The 15,357-nt window shown below is 37.6% G+C and overlaps 2 protein-coding genes across 9 annotated transcripts in view; one reads left to right on the top strand and one right to left on the bottom strand.

The window, feature by feature from the left end:
* The window catches only part of PHF3 (PHD finger protein 3), an 86,038-nt gene extending 80,255 nt beyond the window's left edge, over positions 1 to 5,783 (top strand). For 4 of the 8 annotated variants that reach the window (XM_032409555.1, XM_032409553.1, XM_032409557.1 and 1 more), the window contains 2 exons: positions 1,395 to 1,590; positions 2,020 to 5,783. In XM_032409555.1, coding sequence (XP_032265446.1) covers positions 1,395 to 1,590; positions 2,020 to 4,145 — 2,322 coding nt within the window. In that variant the 3' untranslated portion in view covers positions 4,146 to 5,783. The remainder of the gene's footprint in view (positions 1 to 1,394; positions 1,591 to 2,019) is intronic. The other 4 variants (XM_032409559.1, XM_032409560.1, XM_032409558.1 and 1 more) reach the window with 1 other exon arrangement.
* A 6,025-nt stretch (positions 5,784 to 11,808) lies between these two features.
* Positions 11,809 to 14,326, bottom strand: LOC116635505 (protein eyes shut homolog). The gene has a single exon (XM_032409552.1). It carries the CDS (start codon positions 13,146 to 13,148, stop codon positions 12,150 to 12,152), a length of 999 nt encoding a protein of 332 aa, XP_032265443.1. The 5' UTR covers positions 13,149 to 14,326; the 3' UTR covers positions 11,809 to 12,149.
* Between the last annotated feature and the right edge of the window lie 1,031 nt (positions 14,327 to 15,357).

Here is a 15,357-nt window from a genome sequence, read left to right as displayed (position 1 = left end):
CAGCTAAAAGGCTTCTTTTTATAATAGGAGGAAAGGAAGAGAATAGATGGTTGGTGATCATTAGTAGCCTCTATCACAATATTATTTTTTTCTTTTCTCTCTCTATATTTTCTATCATTTCTTTAATGTGTAGAACAGTACTACACAGGAAAATTTACATTAGAAGAAATTGTTTTTCCCTCCAAGGATGATAGTACCTAGCATATTACAGACATTCAAAAAATAAATCTTAAATAAGAGAACATTAATTTTTTATCTTAAGATTAGACACGTCTAGTAAGATTAGAAATAATCCAGAATGGATGATCTCAAGATAAAAAGAATATGTATTTTTCAATAATTGATTTTAGAATTTAAATTGATACAGTGTTAGAATACAAGTAAACTTTGAAGCACTATAAAAAATGTTACAATATGTATTTGCTATCACTTTCTCATGACAGTAAAAGTCATCGGAAAGCATTGGTATTACCCTTGGACGTTTTGGGAATCACTCTTGATCTACCCCATATATTTCTGCCTAACACTTAATAGTATGCCTCCTTTCTGAACTGACTGAAACACTATAATAGTTGTTACCCCTAAAAGAGGACAGTTTAGATGACCTTTTGTAAGAGGTGGAGCCATAGTTTAGCTCATCTGTACGTTTTCTTTAGGAACTTGCATCAATTTAGGCTTTGTAGCAGTTCTGGCTCTCTCCCTTTTGACTACCTTTATGAAAAGGCATCCATTTTTTTTACATTACCAAATTAATACTACGTTGGAACTCTCTTTTCTATTGGAAACAAAACCTAGAACCCAGAGGCACACAAATAAGTTCCCAAGTAAGCCAAAGGATTCTACAAAATTTATGGCCTTTGTGTATTTGAGGTCTTTCACACAGCCTCTTTTATTTCTAAATCCAGTCCCTGTAAATGGGATTTTCAGTGGATTTGAGTGTTTTTCTGTATGTGTACATGGCAGGGTGGTGGTGGTAGGTGATATTAATTTTCAGTATGCTGAAAACACAGGCAGCCCTTTGTGAAGGTTGTAACATATAAATATAAAAACATATAAACATATAAATGAGATAATGTAGACACCAAAAGACTTGGGTTTAAATATGTTCTCTATCACTGAAAGTTGTGTCACCTTGAGCAAATTAATTACCTTGGACTCAGTGTCTTATGGGACACCTTCAGATAAAACAAATCTGTCAGTGGACTCAGCGAAGATCTTTTCCTAAGAGTTGCTTCCCTTTACTATTTTTATCTGCATTTAAGTTGGTAAATCATGTTATTTGGTAATCATCATAAAATTTACTAGATTATTACTATAATTGAGAAATGATATTTAAAACCAAGCTGTTCTTTAGGTTATTATTTTAAACAATCATTTATTATTTTCTTGAATAGGAAATTTGTGTGGTTCGCTTCACACCCGTAACTGAAGAAGATCAAATTTCTTATACTTTGCTGTTTGCATACTTCAGTAGCAGAAAGCGCTATGGAGTAGCTGCTAACAACATGAAGCAGGTTAAAGATATGTACCTTATTCCTTTGGGTGCTGCAGATAAAATTCCACACCCTCTTGTGCCTTTTGATGGACCTGGTAGGTATATATTTTAATAATAGAGTATGAATAAAATAAAGTGGGAGGTGAGACCAGAGTGACAAAATGGACTCTGCTTTCTTTCTCAGGATCCAGCCCTCTAGAGCTGACTTGACAGGGGCAGGCACCCATTTAATAGGCTGTAATAAGCTGGATGCAAAAATGTACCCTTTATTGTAATGGTTGAAAATGACTGTTTTTATTTTATTATTTTTTTTTAATTTATTTAACAGAGAGAGCGTGCATGCACACAAGTGGGGTGGGGTGTGGCAGGCAGAGGGACAGGGAGAAGCAGGCTCCCAGCTGAGCACGGAGCCCAACATGGGGCTCGATCCCAGGACCCTGGGGTCATGAGCTGAAGGCTTAACTGACTGAACCACCCAGGTGTCCCGAAAATGACTGTTAATTGATGTTTTTTATTTCATACAGGGCTTGAACTGCATAGACCTAATCTGTTGTTGGGCTTAATTATCCGTCAGAAACTGAAACGGCAACATAGTGCTAGTGCTAGTACTAGTCACACAGCTGAGACTTCTGAAAGTGTACCAATGGCTTTGCCACCTGATAAAAAAAGTAAAATAGATGTTTCCACAGAAGAAACACCAGAGGAAGAAAATGACTTTTTTAATTCTTTTACAACTGTATTACATAAGCAGAGAAATAAGCCTCAGCAAACTCTTCAGGAAGACCTTCCAACAGTAATTGAACCTTTAGTGGAAGTCACCAAACAGGAGCCACCAAAACCTTTAAGATTCCTTCCTGGGGTATTGATTGGCTGGGAAAATCAGCCTTCTACTCTGGAATTAGCAAATAAACCTCTTCCTGTGGACGATATACTTCAGAGCCTTTTGGGCACGACTGGTCAGGTATATGAACAGGCTCAATCAGTGATAGAACAGAACACTCTCAAAGAAATTCCATTTATAAATGAGCAAGCCGACCCCAAAGCAGAGAAAATAGATAAAGTGGAAGCAACTGATGGTGAAGCCAAGGAGGTAAAGGTTAAAGTAGATGATCTCTCAGAATCTACAGTTAATTCAGTAGTAGTAGGAGAAGAAACATCAGTAATGGGGTCTTCTTCCATTTCTCCTGGACCTTTGGCAAGTCTTAGCCTCAGAGGTAAGCCACCAGATGTTTCTACAGAAGCATTCTTAACAAATTTATCAATTCAGTCAAAACAGGAGGAAACTGTGGAGAATAAAGAGAGAACATTAAAAAGACAGCTGCTGCAAGATCAAGAGAATAATTTGCAAGATAATCGGACTTCAAATACTAGTTCTCCATGCAGATCTAATGTAGGAAAAGGAAACATAGACAGTAATGTCAGTTGCAGTGAAAACCTTGTTGCTAATACAACAAGGTCCCCACAGTTTATCAACCTGAAACGGGATCCTAGACAAGCAGCAGGACGAAGTCAGCAGATAACTGCTTCAGAAAGCAAAGATGGAGATAATTGCCGGAATGGAGAGAAACACATCCTGCCTGGTCTGTCACACAAGGAGCACTTAACAGAACAAATCAATGTAGAGGAAAAGTTGTCTTCTGTAGAGAAAAACTCATGTGTTCAGCAGGGTGAAAATTCAGGGGTTGCACAAAACTCACCGTCGGTAGAAAACATACACACTTCTCAAACAGAACAAGCAAAACCCTTACAGGAGGATATTTTAATGCAAAATATCGAAACTGTGCACCCGTTTCGAAGAGGATCGACAGCAGCAGCATCTCATTTTGAAGTTGGAAACACATGTCAATCAGAATTTCCTTCTAAAAGCATCAGCTTTACTTCCAGAAGCACCAGCCCCAGAACAAGTGCAAACTTTTCACCCATGAGGCCACAGCAGCCCAACCTTCAGCATCTCAAGTCTAGCCCCCCTGGATTTCCATTTCCAGGGCCTCCTAATTTTCCCCCACAAAGCATGTTTGGATTTCCACCACATTTACCACCCCCTTTACTTCCCCCTCCAGGCTTTGGCTTTGCTCAAAATCCCATGGTTCCCTGGCCACCTGTTGTTCATCTGACAGGCCAGCCACAACGTATGATGGGTCCCCTTTCACAAACATCAAGGTATATAGGCCCACAAAATTTTTACCAGGTTAAAGACATTCGAAGACCAGAAAGGCGCCATAGTGACCCTTGGGGTAGGCCAGATCAACAGCAACTGGATAGGCCATTTAATAGGGGTAAAGGAGATCGACAGAGATTTTATAGTGATTCACACCATTTGAAAAGAGAGCGACATGAAAAGGAATGGGAGCAAGAATCTGAAAGGCATAGACGCAGAGACAGAACCCAAGATAAGGACAGAGACAGAAAAAGCAGGGAGGAAGGGCACAAAGATAAAGAGAGGGCACGGTTATCACATGGTGATCGAGGAGCAGATGGAAAAGCAAGCCGGGATAGTAGGAATGTAGACAAGAAACCAGATAAACCTAAAAGTGAAGACCATGAAAAGGACAAAGAACGAGAGAAAAGTAAACATAGAGAAGGAGAAAAGGACAGAGATAGGTACCACAAAGATAGGGACCACACTGACAGAGCTAAAAGCAAAAGGTAAAATTTGCAGGCTGCTTCAAGATTACATTTAAATAACTGAAATGTTGTATCTTAAAAACTTTGATTGCCTGCTAGGATTGTGCCATCTTTTAAATTTTTAATATTGGTGGTTTGCAGAACAATAAAATCTGTGTTGGTGCAGAGTGCTCTCTGTATCAGTGCCCATCATCCCTTCTTCATACCAACTGTCCCTAGTTATAGGAATTTAATATTTTTAAAAGTTTTACATTGCTGTATATTCAAAGATTTGTTTTATTAATATGCAATAAAGGCTTAGAAATTTTAGTTTTATTCCTTACTTGGTAAATATGGTTAACTATGGAATATATTTACTGCCTCTAGTGAATGTCCTTTATATAATGACTAATTTGAGAGTAATGTGTGCTCTGTAAGTTTGTTTTAAATTGCACTGTTTTTAAAGAAACTGTAGAGGAGCAACAGAAAGCCAAGCAACTTCATAATCAGATTATATTAATCATTTAGTTGAGCAGTTTTTGACTAAGAATCAGACGCCCAAGGGAGTACTTTTATTGCTTTAATCTGCACTCATTGAAGGCATTTATTACCATATACTACAACTTTGTGGTAGGCCATTTTTTTCCTTTTCATTTTTGGCTCTTTGGAAACTTGAATACTTAAGCTTGTACATGATCTTGTGTTTTGCTATCCTTTTTACTGTAAAATGTAAATATTTTAAGGGATATTTTGATTCTAAATATGATAAAAGAATTTCTCACCTATTTTGTGTGTGTGGTTTGAAATTCAGTAGTAAAAGCATTTCTTCTTTAAAGCTTTAATTATCAGATACTAAACTCTTTCTCCACCAAGAACATACAGGTAATAGCTCTTTATGTCAGGCAATAGATGAGGGGAAAAACAATTTCTGTGTCATGGATTACAGGCTATTGAGTTAAATCATGTAGTTCTAAAGAGGTTAGAATTGAGAACTACCAATGAAAAAGTGTGTAGCTATAACCCATTATATAGGTATGTTTCTGAAAACTTGTATACCATCAAAATTTGATACACTGACTAATCATTACAGAACTTTTATTTAAGAGAAACGTGGTGTGAATCTCTTTGTAAAATGTATAATTAATTTGTTGGTGGAGATGGGATAACTCTCCAGTTCTGTATGCTAGTTTTGCTTGAAATAGCACATGGAGGCTATTGTTAATCCAAATTTAAATTTATTTACACCCTAAATTACCTACTGTATTGATTGCTATCATTTAAAGCAGTAGCTACCAAAAGATACTAACACTTGAGACCAAAAAAGGGGGGGTGGGGGAAACGAGGATTTTTACTCATCTATATTAATGAAGAAAAATATAAATGACTTCACAAAATTAAAAAGATAAAGCTTGTTTTCTTAAAAAGTCTAAAGATTACAGTTAAAAATAGCTTTTGAAATTGAATCAACTTTGCTATTCTTACTGGAGAGAAAAGGGGTGTAAATTCAAAACCAAATATTTTGTCTAATTTGCAGCCCTTTTTTGTCATCCTTATCCTCCGAAATTAATCATCATAAAAGTTCTGAAACAGAGGACTTGTATTTAAATAAAGTTTGTTTAATTTTGGTCTACTTTTCTTTTGGAAATGAACTTGTTAGAAAACTAGTCAGTTTGTAAATAAAACCTTAAGTCATCTTTTGCACAATTATGAAGAAATTGTTTTCAGGGTTTTACTATAAACAAACACAAAAAACCACCTCAAACCAAAAAGTTAGCTTTTTTATTTCAAGTATGTATGTTAGTAAGTCTGCTCTCTCTCATTTACCTGGTTGTGGGGTTGAGCAGACACTGGATTTTTTTTTTTTTTTTAACAAGGTACAAGTGAAGAGTGAGTTAATAGAAGAAAGCCTTTAAGTTAGTTTTTGATTACTTCTTAGTAGTTTCTTGTATATATTGTTGCAATGCTTGCTTGAAAGTTCTTTCTTCCTGTCTCTTTGGAACCTGATACATTCCTGTAGAGGCCCCTATTAGTAGCGGTGGCCATCTCCTATATATTCAACAGACAACCATTGACCCCTCGTTGATTGAAGTATTGTGGAGAGTGGGAGAAGTATAGGCATAATGACTGAGATTGTAACTTGTGAGGAAAGGGGGAAAAAGAGTTTTCAATGAGAAGATCCAAAGCCATTCTCGGTCTAAGTCTCACCTATAACTACTAGCCTTACATAAATGTGAGTTAAATGAAGTTCATCTTTATTTTTCCTGCCTTAAGGAAAACTTGCTCTTTAACAACAGTTTGATGCTTTTTAAATAAATTTAGAACCATCCTAAGATGGTTTATACATACCTCTATTAAGTAAAATGTACCAGGGTGTCTCGGTACTTAAAAAGTCCACCTCTTGTAATCCTTGTGGCAATAAGACAGTCTCTGTGAACCCTCTGTATGTCAGACCTTGTGCTGGGGTGCTTTATATAAGCCTTGGTCAGCCTGAAAGTTGAAGACTTACCTTAGAGGTCTCTTGAGGAAACTTGTACTTAGAAAAATTTAAAAACTTGCCCAAGGTTAGGCTGCTATTGTCAGAACTGAATTCTAGCTCATTTCTAGTTTTCTGCAAGGTCTATGTGCATGCCAGTTGTATGAGAATTGAGAACAGGAGAGAGAGAGACAAAAGCCTGATTACTATGTATGTCCCTTTTGTATCCCCTTTCCCTCTGTATTCCACCAATCTGTCTGAAACCCTTTATTGAACAACCCAACTCCTCAAAGTGAGAAGGAAGACACAAAAACACGTGGTTCCCTTGTATAGATTTGCTAAGTTTATATTCATTTCAAATCCTAATTCTCAAGTCTTACTTTCTATTGCTTCTGTGACAAATTATTCAAAACTTAGTGGCTTAAAACCACACAAATTTATTGTACATTTCTGTAGATCAGAAGTCTGAAGCAGATCTCAGCAGGTTGAGATCAAGGTGTCAGAAGAGTGCATTCCTTTTCTGGAAGTCTTAGGGGAAAATCCATTCCCCTTGCATTTTCCAGCTTCTAGGGGCCACCCACTTTCCTTGCCTCATGGTCCCTTCCATCATCTTCAAAGCCAACAACATGGGGCTGAGTCTTTCTCATGTTGCCATCTCCGATCCTTTGATCCCCTCTTCCACTTTTTTTTTTTTTTTAGATTTTTTTTTTTTTTATTTGAGAGAGAGAATGAGAGAGAGAGAGAGAGCACAGGAGGGGGGAGTGTCAGAGGGAGAGGCAGACTCCCTGCTAAGCAGGGAACCTGATGTGGGACTCGATCCCGGGACTCCAGGATCATGACCTGAGCTGAAGGCAGTCGCTTAACCAACTGAGCCACCCAGGCACCCCTCTTCCACTTTTAAGGGCCGTTGTGATTACATTGGGCCCATCCAGATAATCCAGGATAACCTTCCTATTTTGAGGTCCACTGATTAGCAACCTAAAGGCCATCTGTGACCTCAGTTCCCTTTTGCCATATAACCTATTTACAGGTTCCAGGGGTTAGGATGTAGACAACTTTGAGGGACCATTCTACTTACCACAATTCTTAAGTTTAGCTTATGTGTAGGTGAACTAAGTTTTTGGAGTTTTAACAGCTCTCAGACCAGAGTAAATATGTTTAAAAGTTAAGAAAAATACCAACAATAGAAAAGAAAATGGGAGTTGACAGTTTAGCCACTTGGCTGTTGACACAGGTTTATGTATATGTGTTAACAGAAAACTGGTAAATTTAAATCAGATGTTTTTAGTTTTTAATAATATCTAGTTTTTTAAAGATTTTATTTATTTGACAGAGCGAGAGAGTACAAGCAGGGGGAGCGGCAGGGAGAGGGAGAAGCAGGCTTCCTGCTGAGCAGAGAGCCCAATGCAGGGCTCTATCCCAGGGTCCTGGGATCATGACGTGAGCCAAAGGCAGATGCTTAACCTACTGAGCACCCCCCTGTCCCGTGCCCCAGTAGTTGTGTGTGTGTGTGTTTTTAAGATTATTTTTTGACAGTGAGAGAGGGAACACAAGCAGGGGGAGAGGGAGAAGCAGGCTTCCTGCTGAGCAGGGAGCCCGATGCGGGGCTTGATCCCAGGACCCCGGGATCATGACCTGAGCCGAAGGCAAATGCTTAATGACTGAGCCACCCAGGCGCGCCAGTAGCTGTGTTTAAAGATGGATATGAATTAATTTTAAATGCATTATGAGAGTTAATCATATTTTATTAAAGCAAATAGTTTACTTAATTTTAGCATTTAAATATACCAGTTGCACTATTCCAATCTCGGATCCCTTTAAAACATTTGGTCAGTTTACCACTTAACTAATGACAACAAAGGGCAATATACATAATCAACTATTGACTTTTGTCTCCCAAGCGAAATCATGAATAGAATTGGTTACTTTTAAAAAGGTGCCAACCCTGATTCTTTGATTCCTGCTTCATAAAGAATTTCAGTAATTCATGTATAGAGCAAGAAATACTAGGTTAATAGCTTAGAAGTGTCTTGAAAACATGAGTCTACTTTATAGATTCAGAACAGAGTCATGGGGGGAAACTTCAACATATGTACTTAAAGAAAAGGCAGTGAATTCAGTATAACTATGAATATCCCCAAATACCTTTGCTTTTTCTGTGAAATAATTCAGTGTGGATGGATATATCTGCCCAAGCTGTATTTTTAAAATATTCCTTATTTTAAAAGAATACCCTGCAACTTTTTTTTTTTTAAGATTTTATTTATTTATTTGACAGAGACACAGCGAGAGAGGGAACACAAGCAGTGGGAGTGGGAGAGGGAGAAGCAGTCCTCCCGCGGAGCAGGGAGCCCGATGCGGGACTCGATCCCAGAACCCTGGGATCATGACCTGAGCCGAAGGCAGACGCCCAACGACTGAGCCACGCAGCCGCCCCAGCAGCAACTTCTTTAAAAGAGATCTTTAAGGGGCGCCTGGGTGGCTCAGTTGGTTAAGCGTTGGACTCTTGGTTTTGGCTCAGGTCATGATCTCGTGAGATTGAGCCCCATGTTGAGCCCCACAGTAGGCCTGCACTCAGTGGGGAGTCTGCTGGGATTCTCTCTCTCTGCTCCTCCCCCCCCCACTTGGGCTTTCTAATAGTAAATCTTAAAAAAAAAAAATCTTTAAAAAGGTAAACATTGGGGCACCTGGGTGGCTGAGTCGGTTAAGCATCTGCCTTTGGCTCAGGTCATTATCCTGGGGTTCTGGGATCGAGGCCCGCCTCAGGCTCCCTGCTCAGCTGGGGGCCTGCTTCTCTCTCCCTCTGCCTGCCGCTCTCCCTGCTTGTGCTCTCTCTGTCAAATAAATAAAAAATATTGAAAAAGGTAAACATTGCCATCACCTGGCTTGGTGATGTTTCACCTTTACTTTAAAACATGTTTACATGGGGCGCCTGGGTGGCTCAGTCGTTAGGCGTCTGCCTTCGGCTCAGGTCACGATCCCAGGGTCCTGGGTTTGAGCCCCGCATCGGGCTCCCTGCTCAGCAGGAAGCCTGCTTCTCCCTCTCCCACTCCCCCTGCTTGTGTTCCCTCTCTTGCTGTGTCTCTCTCTGTCAAATAAATCTTTAAAAAAATAAAACCTTAATATTCAACACTGTTTCAGAAGCATTGTAACATTTATAGTAAAGTTATTTTAAAGGGTTTCAGTATCAATTTTTGTGTTGGAAAAGTATATCATAGGAAATCTTCAACACTGTCATCCCAAGGATAGCAAAAATGAATAATGGTGATAATTCACCACATGAAATTTTAGATTTTCACCAAGTCATTCTGACTTCCAGGAAATTGCTAGGTAGCAGTTTTAAGTTCTTACCATTAGCTAGCCTCCAGTCTCTTGGAGCTTGCAGTGTAGTGTAGAAGACAAGTGGTCACATCTTAACGTAAAATTGCAGCTGTCAGAAGCAGCTCTAAAGCAGTAATTCTCAAACTTTGGGTTCAGGACCCAATTTTTTAATCTAAAAAATTACTGGGAACCCATAAATATGTATGGATTATATCATTTAGCAATTTAGAAATTAAATGTTACAATTTTAAAGATGTTTAACAGTAATCTACCTATTACGTTAATGTGACATTTGTATGAAAAATAACTTACACTAAACTTAGTAAGAATGTCATTGTTTTCCTTTTTGCACATCTCTGAAGTCTGACTTAAGACAGGGGGATTCTCTTATATGTTTCTGCATTCAGTGTTTTGCAATATGTCATTTGTTTGAAATACATGAAGAAAATCTGACTTCACATGGAATTGTCATTGAGAAAATAAGTGCTCTGTGGATCCCCAGAAGATTTATGGGCTTTCAGGGGTCCCCTGAAATGTTGGGAAGTGCTGCTTTAAGGATAGGTGCTCTGCATTTATTATGAGAGAACATGTGGCCTGCTGTGATGGGGGTGTGGTTCACTGAAGCTTTGGTAGCCTTACATAGAACAGCTTTCTTGCCTATATACATAAAATGTGTATCTTTAAAGTTAGATCTAATTATCAGCCATCAAAACAAGAGCAGCTTTGATTTTAATATCACCGAAGTTAAATGGTATGGACCAAAACAAATTTAGGTCACAGTTTTTCAGCAAATATTGGACAGAGTTTTCTTGCATGGTTTCTGTTAAAAACAAAAACAAAACCAAATTACTTTGAATCTATATATAGAATATTCTGCAATTTATATTATATCTTTGTTCACACACGTTTTCTAATTTAATATACCTGGGGGCAATTTGTGTCCCATTGAGTGGTGCCAAAGGTCTTAACTTGAGTTCTGCGGCCCTCCAAGGGCATCTACAGCATTCTGACCCCCCCAAATCTAAAATCCTTCAAATGATAAGTTGCTTACCTGGTTTCTTTATACAGACTGGACCCTGCACATGCCGAATTCTGCCTAATAGCATTGAGAAGTTAACCATGCACCAGTCCTTTTATTTGTAAACTCTCTTCTCCATTTAATAAGATAATTATGTATTTTTCCTTTCAAACTTCACAAGTTGCTTATTACCAAGATAATTTTTTTTCTCCACATAGTTCTCCCTATTAATGCATTGTGTCAGTGGTGATGTCAGTTGCTTTCTTGGTGGCCAAATTATCATAAATATTAAACTCTAAAAATGCTAAATAACAGCAGCAGTAACTACTTTCCCATCTGCAGTGGTGGAGTGGGGTGGGGAGAGAAAATCCTACTCACAATTATATCAGTAACTGGTGGTTGGGTAAAATGGACTTTCACAAGTTAATGCTTTGAATGGTACAGATAGAATCAGTATGACAACTTTTCAATGGCATTATTCAGAACCTGCTTTATGCCCAATTTTGAGACCTGTAGACTTGAAAAGTTAAGTGTAAATAAAGCTTAGCTTTTATATTTGATCAGTTATATAATTACATGGTTTAAAAAGTAAGTCCATAAGGTTTATAACAAAACCCAACAGTGTTTGCACTACTCTCCAGAGGTAACTATTTTCGATTCTTTTAGCCATTTCTTAGGATATTTGCCTTCATATTTGTGACATGTTATATGCTTAAAAAAAAAGTTGCAAAAACTGTAACTATTAATGTCTTACTGTGGAAGATAAGTGTTTAGCCCTCACCAGCCAACTCTCCTTTCCTCCACCTTCTGCCTTCCCACATTCATGCAAAAACTTTTGGTTTAAGTCCATATTTAAATTTCACATTATTGCAATCATGTAAATAATCATAGCTGAGCCATGCAATAGAATATGGTTATATATTTTTCTTATATAATTTTTATTTTTCCTATGGTTAATTTGCTTTTTTATTTTATTCTTCTTTGTATCATTTATCCCACCTAAATTTTACTTAAAAACAATTTTCACAGATGTGCAAACACTAAATGGAGTGAAAACTTTGGAATCAACATATTTACAGACATATTGGATGTAGGAAAACAACCAAAATCGTTTCTTTAGCTATATTTTATAAACTTACAAAAAAGATGTGTTAGCATTTAGACTACAATGTGCCAAAGAAATGACTATCGAAATAACTACATTTACATATATATTTTGTAAATTAAAATCACAAGTACTAGTTTGTATAATTTTGTTCATCTCCATTAAAAACATTGTATCCCTCTGATTTAATTAGCTCAATTCTTTGTGAATCCTGAAAAAATACATCTTTAATTTTGCCAACAAAATCTCTTTTAAAAATCTCTTGAGTCACTTTATTTACCTTTTGGCCATATTCAAAGCCCCCTAGATAACAAACGCCATCATAGTTTAGAGCAACAAATTTTTTGTGTGGGTCAATATCCTCAGAGAGAATTAGATTGTCATCTAGGTAGGCCTTAATAAGAGTCTGATTTTGAATTACTCTTACATGGTGCCATTTATTATGACAGAATGTGCCATTGTTATAGGTCATAGGCACAGAAATGCTTTCTCCTAAGTTAACTGCTATTTTCAAGGACTGATTATGGAGCCCAATTGCCAGAAAATCATTTTCTTCATTTTGAGCTTTTCCTATCCATACAATTAAGCCTTCTGTTTCAGTAGTACTGAAATTTAAGGATATAGTAGTGAACTGAAGGTTTCTCCTTCTGTAATCTGGATCAATGTATTTAATGTAAGAATTACCCATAAATTTTGCAGTTGAAAATGAAGTTTTGTTTTCACAATACTTTCCCACCCAACCCAAAGCACACAAACAAGTGTAAGAAAATGACTGGTTAGGTATACATAGAGATTGGTGAAGACAAAGATTATTCAAACAATACACAGACTGGTCACATGTATTTCCAGCCCAATGTGGCAAACATCTGCAAGAAAAAGTTGTGCCATTTGCCATACATTCACCCCTATTTCTGCACACATTGTACCCACAGGGTGTCCCATCACAGTCACCTACATTTGAACCGCCTTTTGCTCCTGATTCGGTTAATTGTAGTTCTTGATTATTTATAATAACTTCTCGGACACAGCCGTGAAAACCTGTAGGTTCACTTGCTATTGACATAGGATTTACAAGATTTAAGGATGACACTCCTCCAATATAGAAGTCAGTATTTGTGTCCAGGGAGCTCATTTTAGCATTGGCTTTTTCTGTTACATTTATCCCATCCAGATCCAGGTAGCCTTCTGCACCAACTCTTCCTGCTTTAATCACATGCCAAGTACTTCCATTAGTCGTTACTTTTTGGAGAGTTTCGAGAATGATAGTTCTGTCACCAAGGTTGTAGCGAAGTTGAACAGAACCATTTACTAAGGAGATACATAAAAAATCACCTGTTGAGAAAGAAAACCAGTTAATTAGTAACGGTAAAATGTTGCTCCATTAAAAACTCTTGCCCTTTTGGCCATTTGAGTAAGTTCTGGTTTTGGGAAAAAAAGCAATAGTCTTGATCACAATAATGTTAGAGAATTTTGTTTCCATTTAGAGATAAAAATATATGTGTATGTATTTCATACATATATCTTGTATTATTCAGGAATTGGCCACATAAGTTTTTCCTAGTTGTAAATATTTCACACTGAATGAATGTATTGTGGTACTTAAAGTGAGGTTTTCCTTTAATGATTTTATATGGTTAAGGATGAATGTGTAAAAATTAGTAACTTAGATGTTTTACTCCAAGCTGCTGATTCTGTTTTTGACAGAGACTGAGGAAGTAAGAAAGAATTAAGAGCAGTTAATACAGGTGCTATGAACACCTCTTCTTACACGCTCTCCAAGGTTTCAGCCATGTCCTTGGCATCAAGTTCTGTCTACAACTACACAAATCCCTAGTTGAGATCTCTGCTTGGATGTTTTAAAGGCACATCAAATCCCAAAGTTCATATCTCAGTTTGTGAACTTCCTCCCATACATCTGGCATCTTCCAGTCTTTCCAAACTCAGCGAGTCACTCCCTCATCCTCCAGTTCTTCAAAAATTTAGGTTTGATCCCTGATTCCATATATTTTTTTGTTCCACAATAATCAGTCTATCAAAGATAGGTCTCTAATGAAACAGATTTATTAACATTTTAGTTCACTGTAAACTTCTTATTCTGTCTATTTATGCCACCTTCATTAGGTTTACTGTCATCGCTATCTTAATCTATTGCTAGAACCTTCCTTTCTAATTGATTTTAGAATCTACACTGAAGCTAAAATGATCTTTTCAAATGAAAAGATCTGGTCATTATACTACCCTTTAATGGCATTCACTGTTGTTGAGATAAGAGCCTAAAATCCTTACATCTATAGAGGCTCTGGAGGTTCTCAGCCGCTTTCTCTAGCTTTACCTGGAGTGTATTCTCCCTCTTCCTCTACTCTCTTTACTCCAGTAACACTGACCTTGTTCTTGCCTCAGAACCTTTGTTCATGTTTTCATTTTCTTGGAACACTCTGCCAGATCCCCATTCCACCTCATCTACTATCCTTTAGGTCTGAGATCAAATGCCACTTCCTCAGAGAAGTGTTCCTTGATTCCCCGAAGTTGGTCAGGTTTGTTTCTTTTAGTACTTTAATTGCACCATGATTCTCTCCTTCACAATATTTATCTCATTTTAAAATTATATAGTCATCTGCAAACAAATCTGAACAAATATGATCCAGAATGTGTATGAAGTTGCAGTGAGGCATTCAGAGGAAAAGTAAATGCAACTCTCTGTGGCTAGAAAAAGAATGCAGCCCTTCAATGTAAGATTGTTTCAAGAGGTTAGCAAAGTATGGACATTATCTTCCTTAAGACAGCATTTTCCCTTTTCCCTAACATTTCACAACCAATAAAAATTTCTTTTCTTATCCAAGGATATTTCTTGGCACATGCTACTATTGCTTCCTTTTCTCCTTGGGCAGTGCCACACTACCTCACCTCCCTCCCACAAATAGTGTCCTTTTCTTCTATTCACCCTTGTGGTCCACTTCAGACCATTATTCTAAGACTGGTGGGAGACCTAGCAGTTCTACAGTCCTACACCTATGATTTCCACTTGAGAAAACTATATGAGTCCATGCAAAGTATGGTTCTCATAAATCATTTTCCTCAGAGAATTTCTAGTGAATATAATCTGCCATTACATCTGTGATTATTTGATTAACAGCTGCCTCATCCACTAGCTTGTAAACTTCATGAGAATAGGGTCTGTGTCTGATTTGGCCCAATGGTTGATCTCCAGCACCTAGCACAGTTCCTGGCACGTAATTAGATGCTAAATAAACAATTGTTGAGTTAAGAAATCACCTTTGTATAGTTGTGGGGTGAGAGGACTCAGAGTATTTCTCAAATACTAGCTTGAGGTTGAAAGCAAG

This window comes from Phoca vitulina, unplaced genomic scaffold, assembly GCF_004348235.1.
Source record: "Phoca vitulina isolate PV1807 unplaced genomic scaffold, GSC_HSeal_1.0 scaffold11, whole genome shotgun sequence".
NCBI classification, from domain to species: domain Eukaryota; kingdom Metazoa; phylum Chordata; class Mammalia; order Carnivora; family Phocidae; genus Phoca; species Phoca vitulina.
This window is presented reverse-complemented; position numbering and strand designations above follow the sequence as displayed.

Bases quoted from the DNA above. Each gene is read 5' to 3' on its own strand.
- LOC116635505 (XM_032409552.1), bottom strand. From the start codon at position 13,148: ATGAGCTCCCTGGACACAAATACTGACTTCTATATTGGAGGAGTGTCA.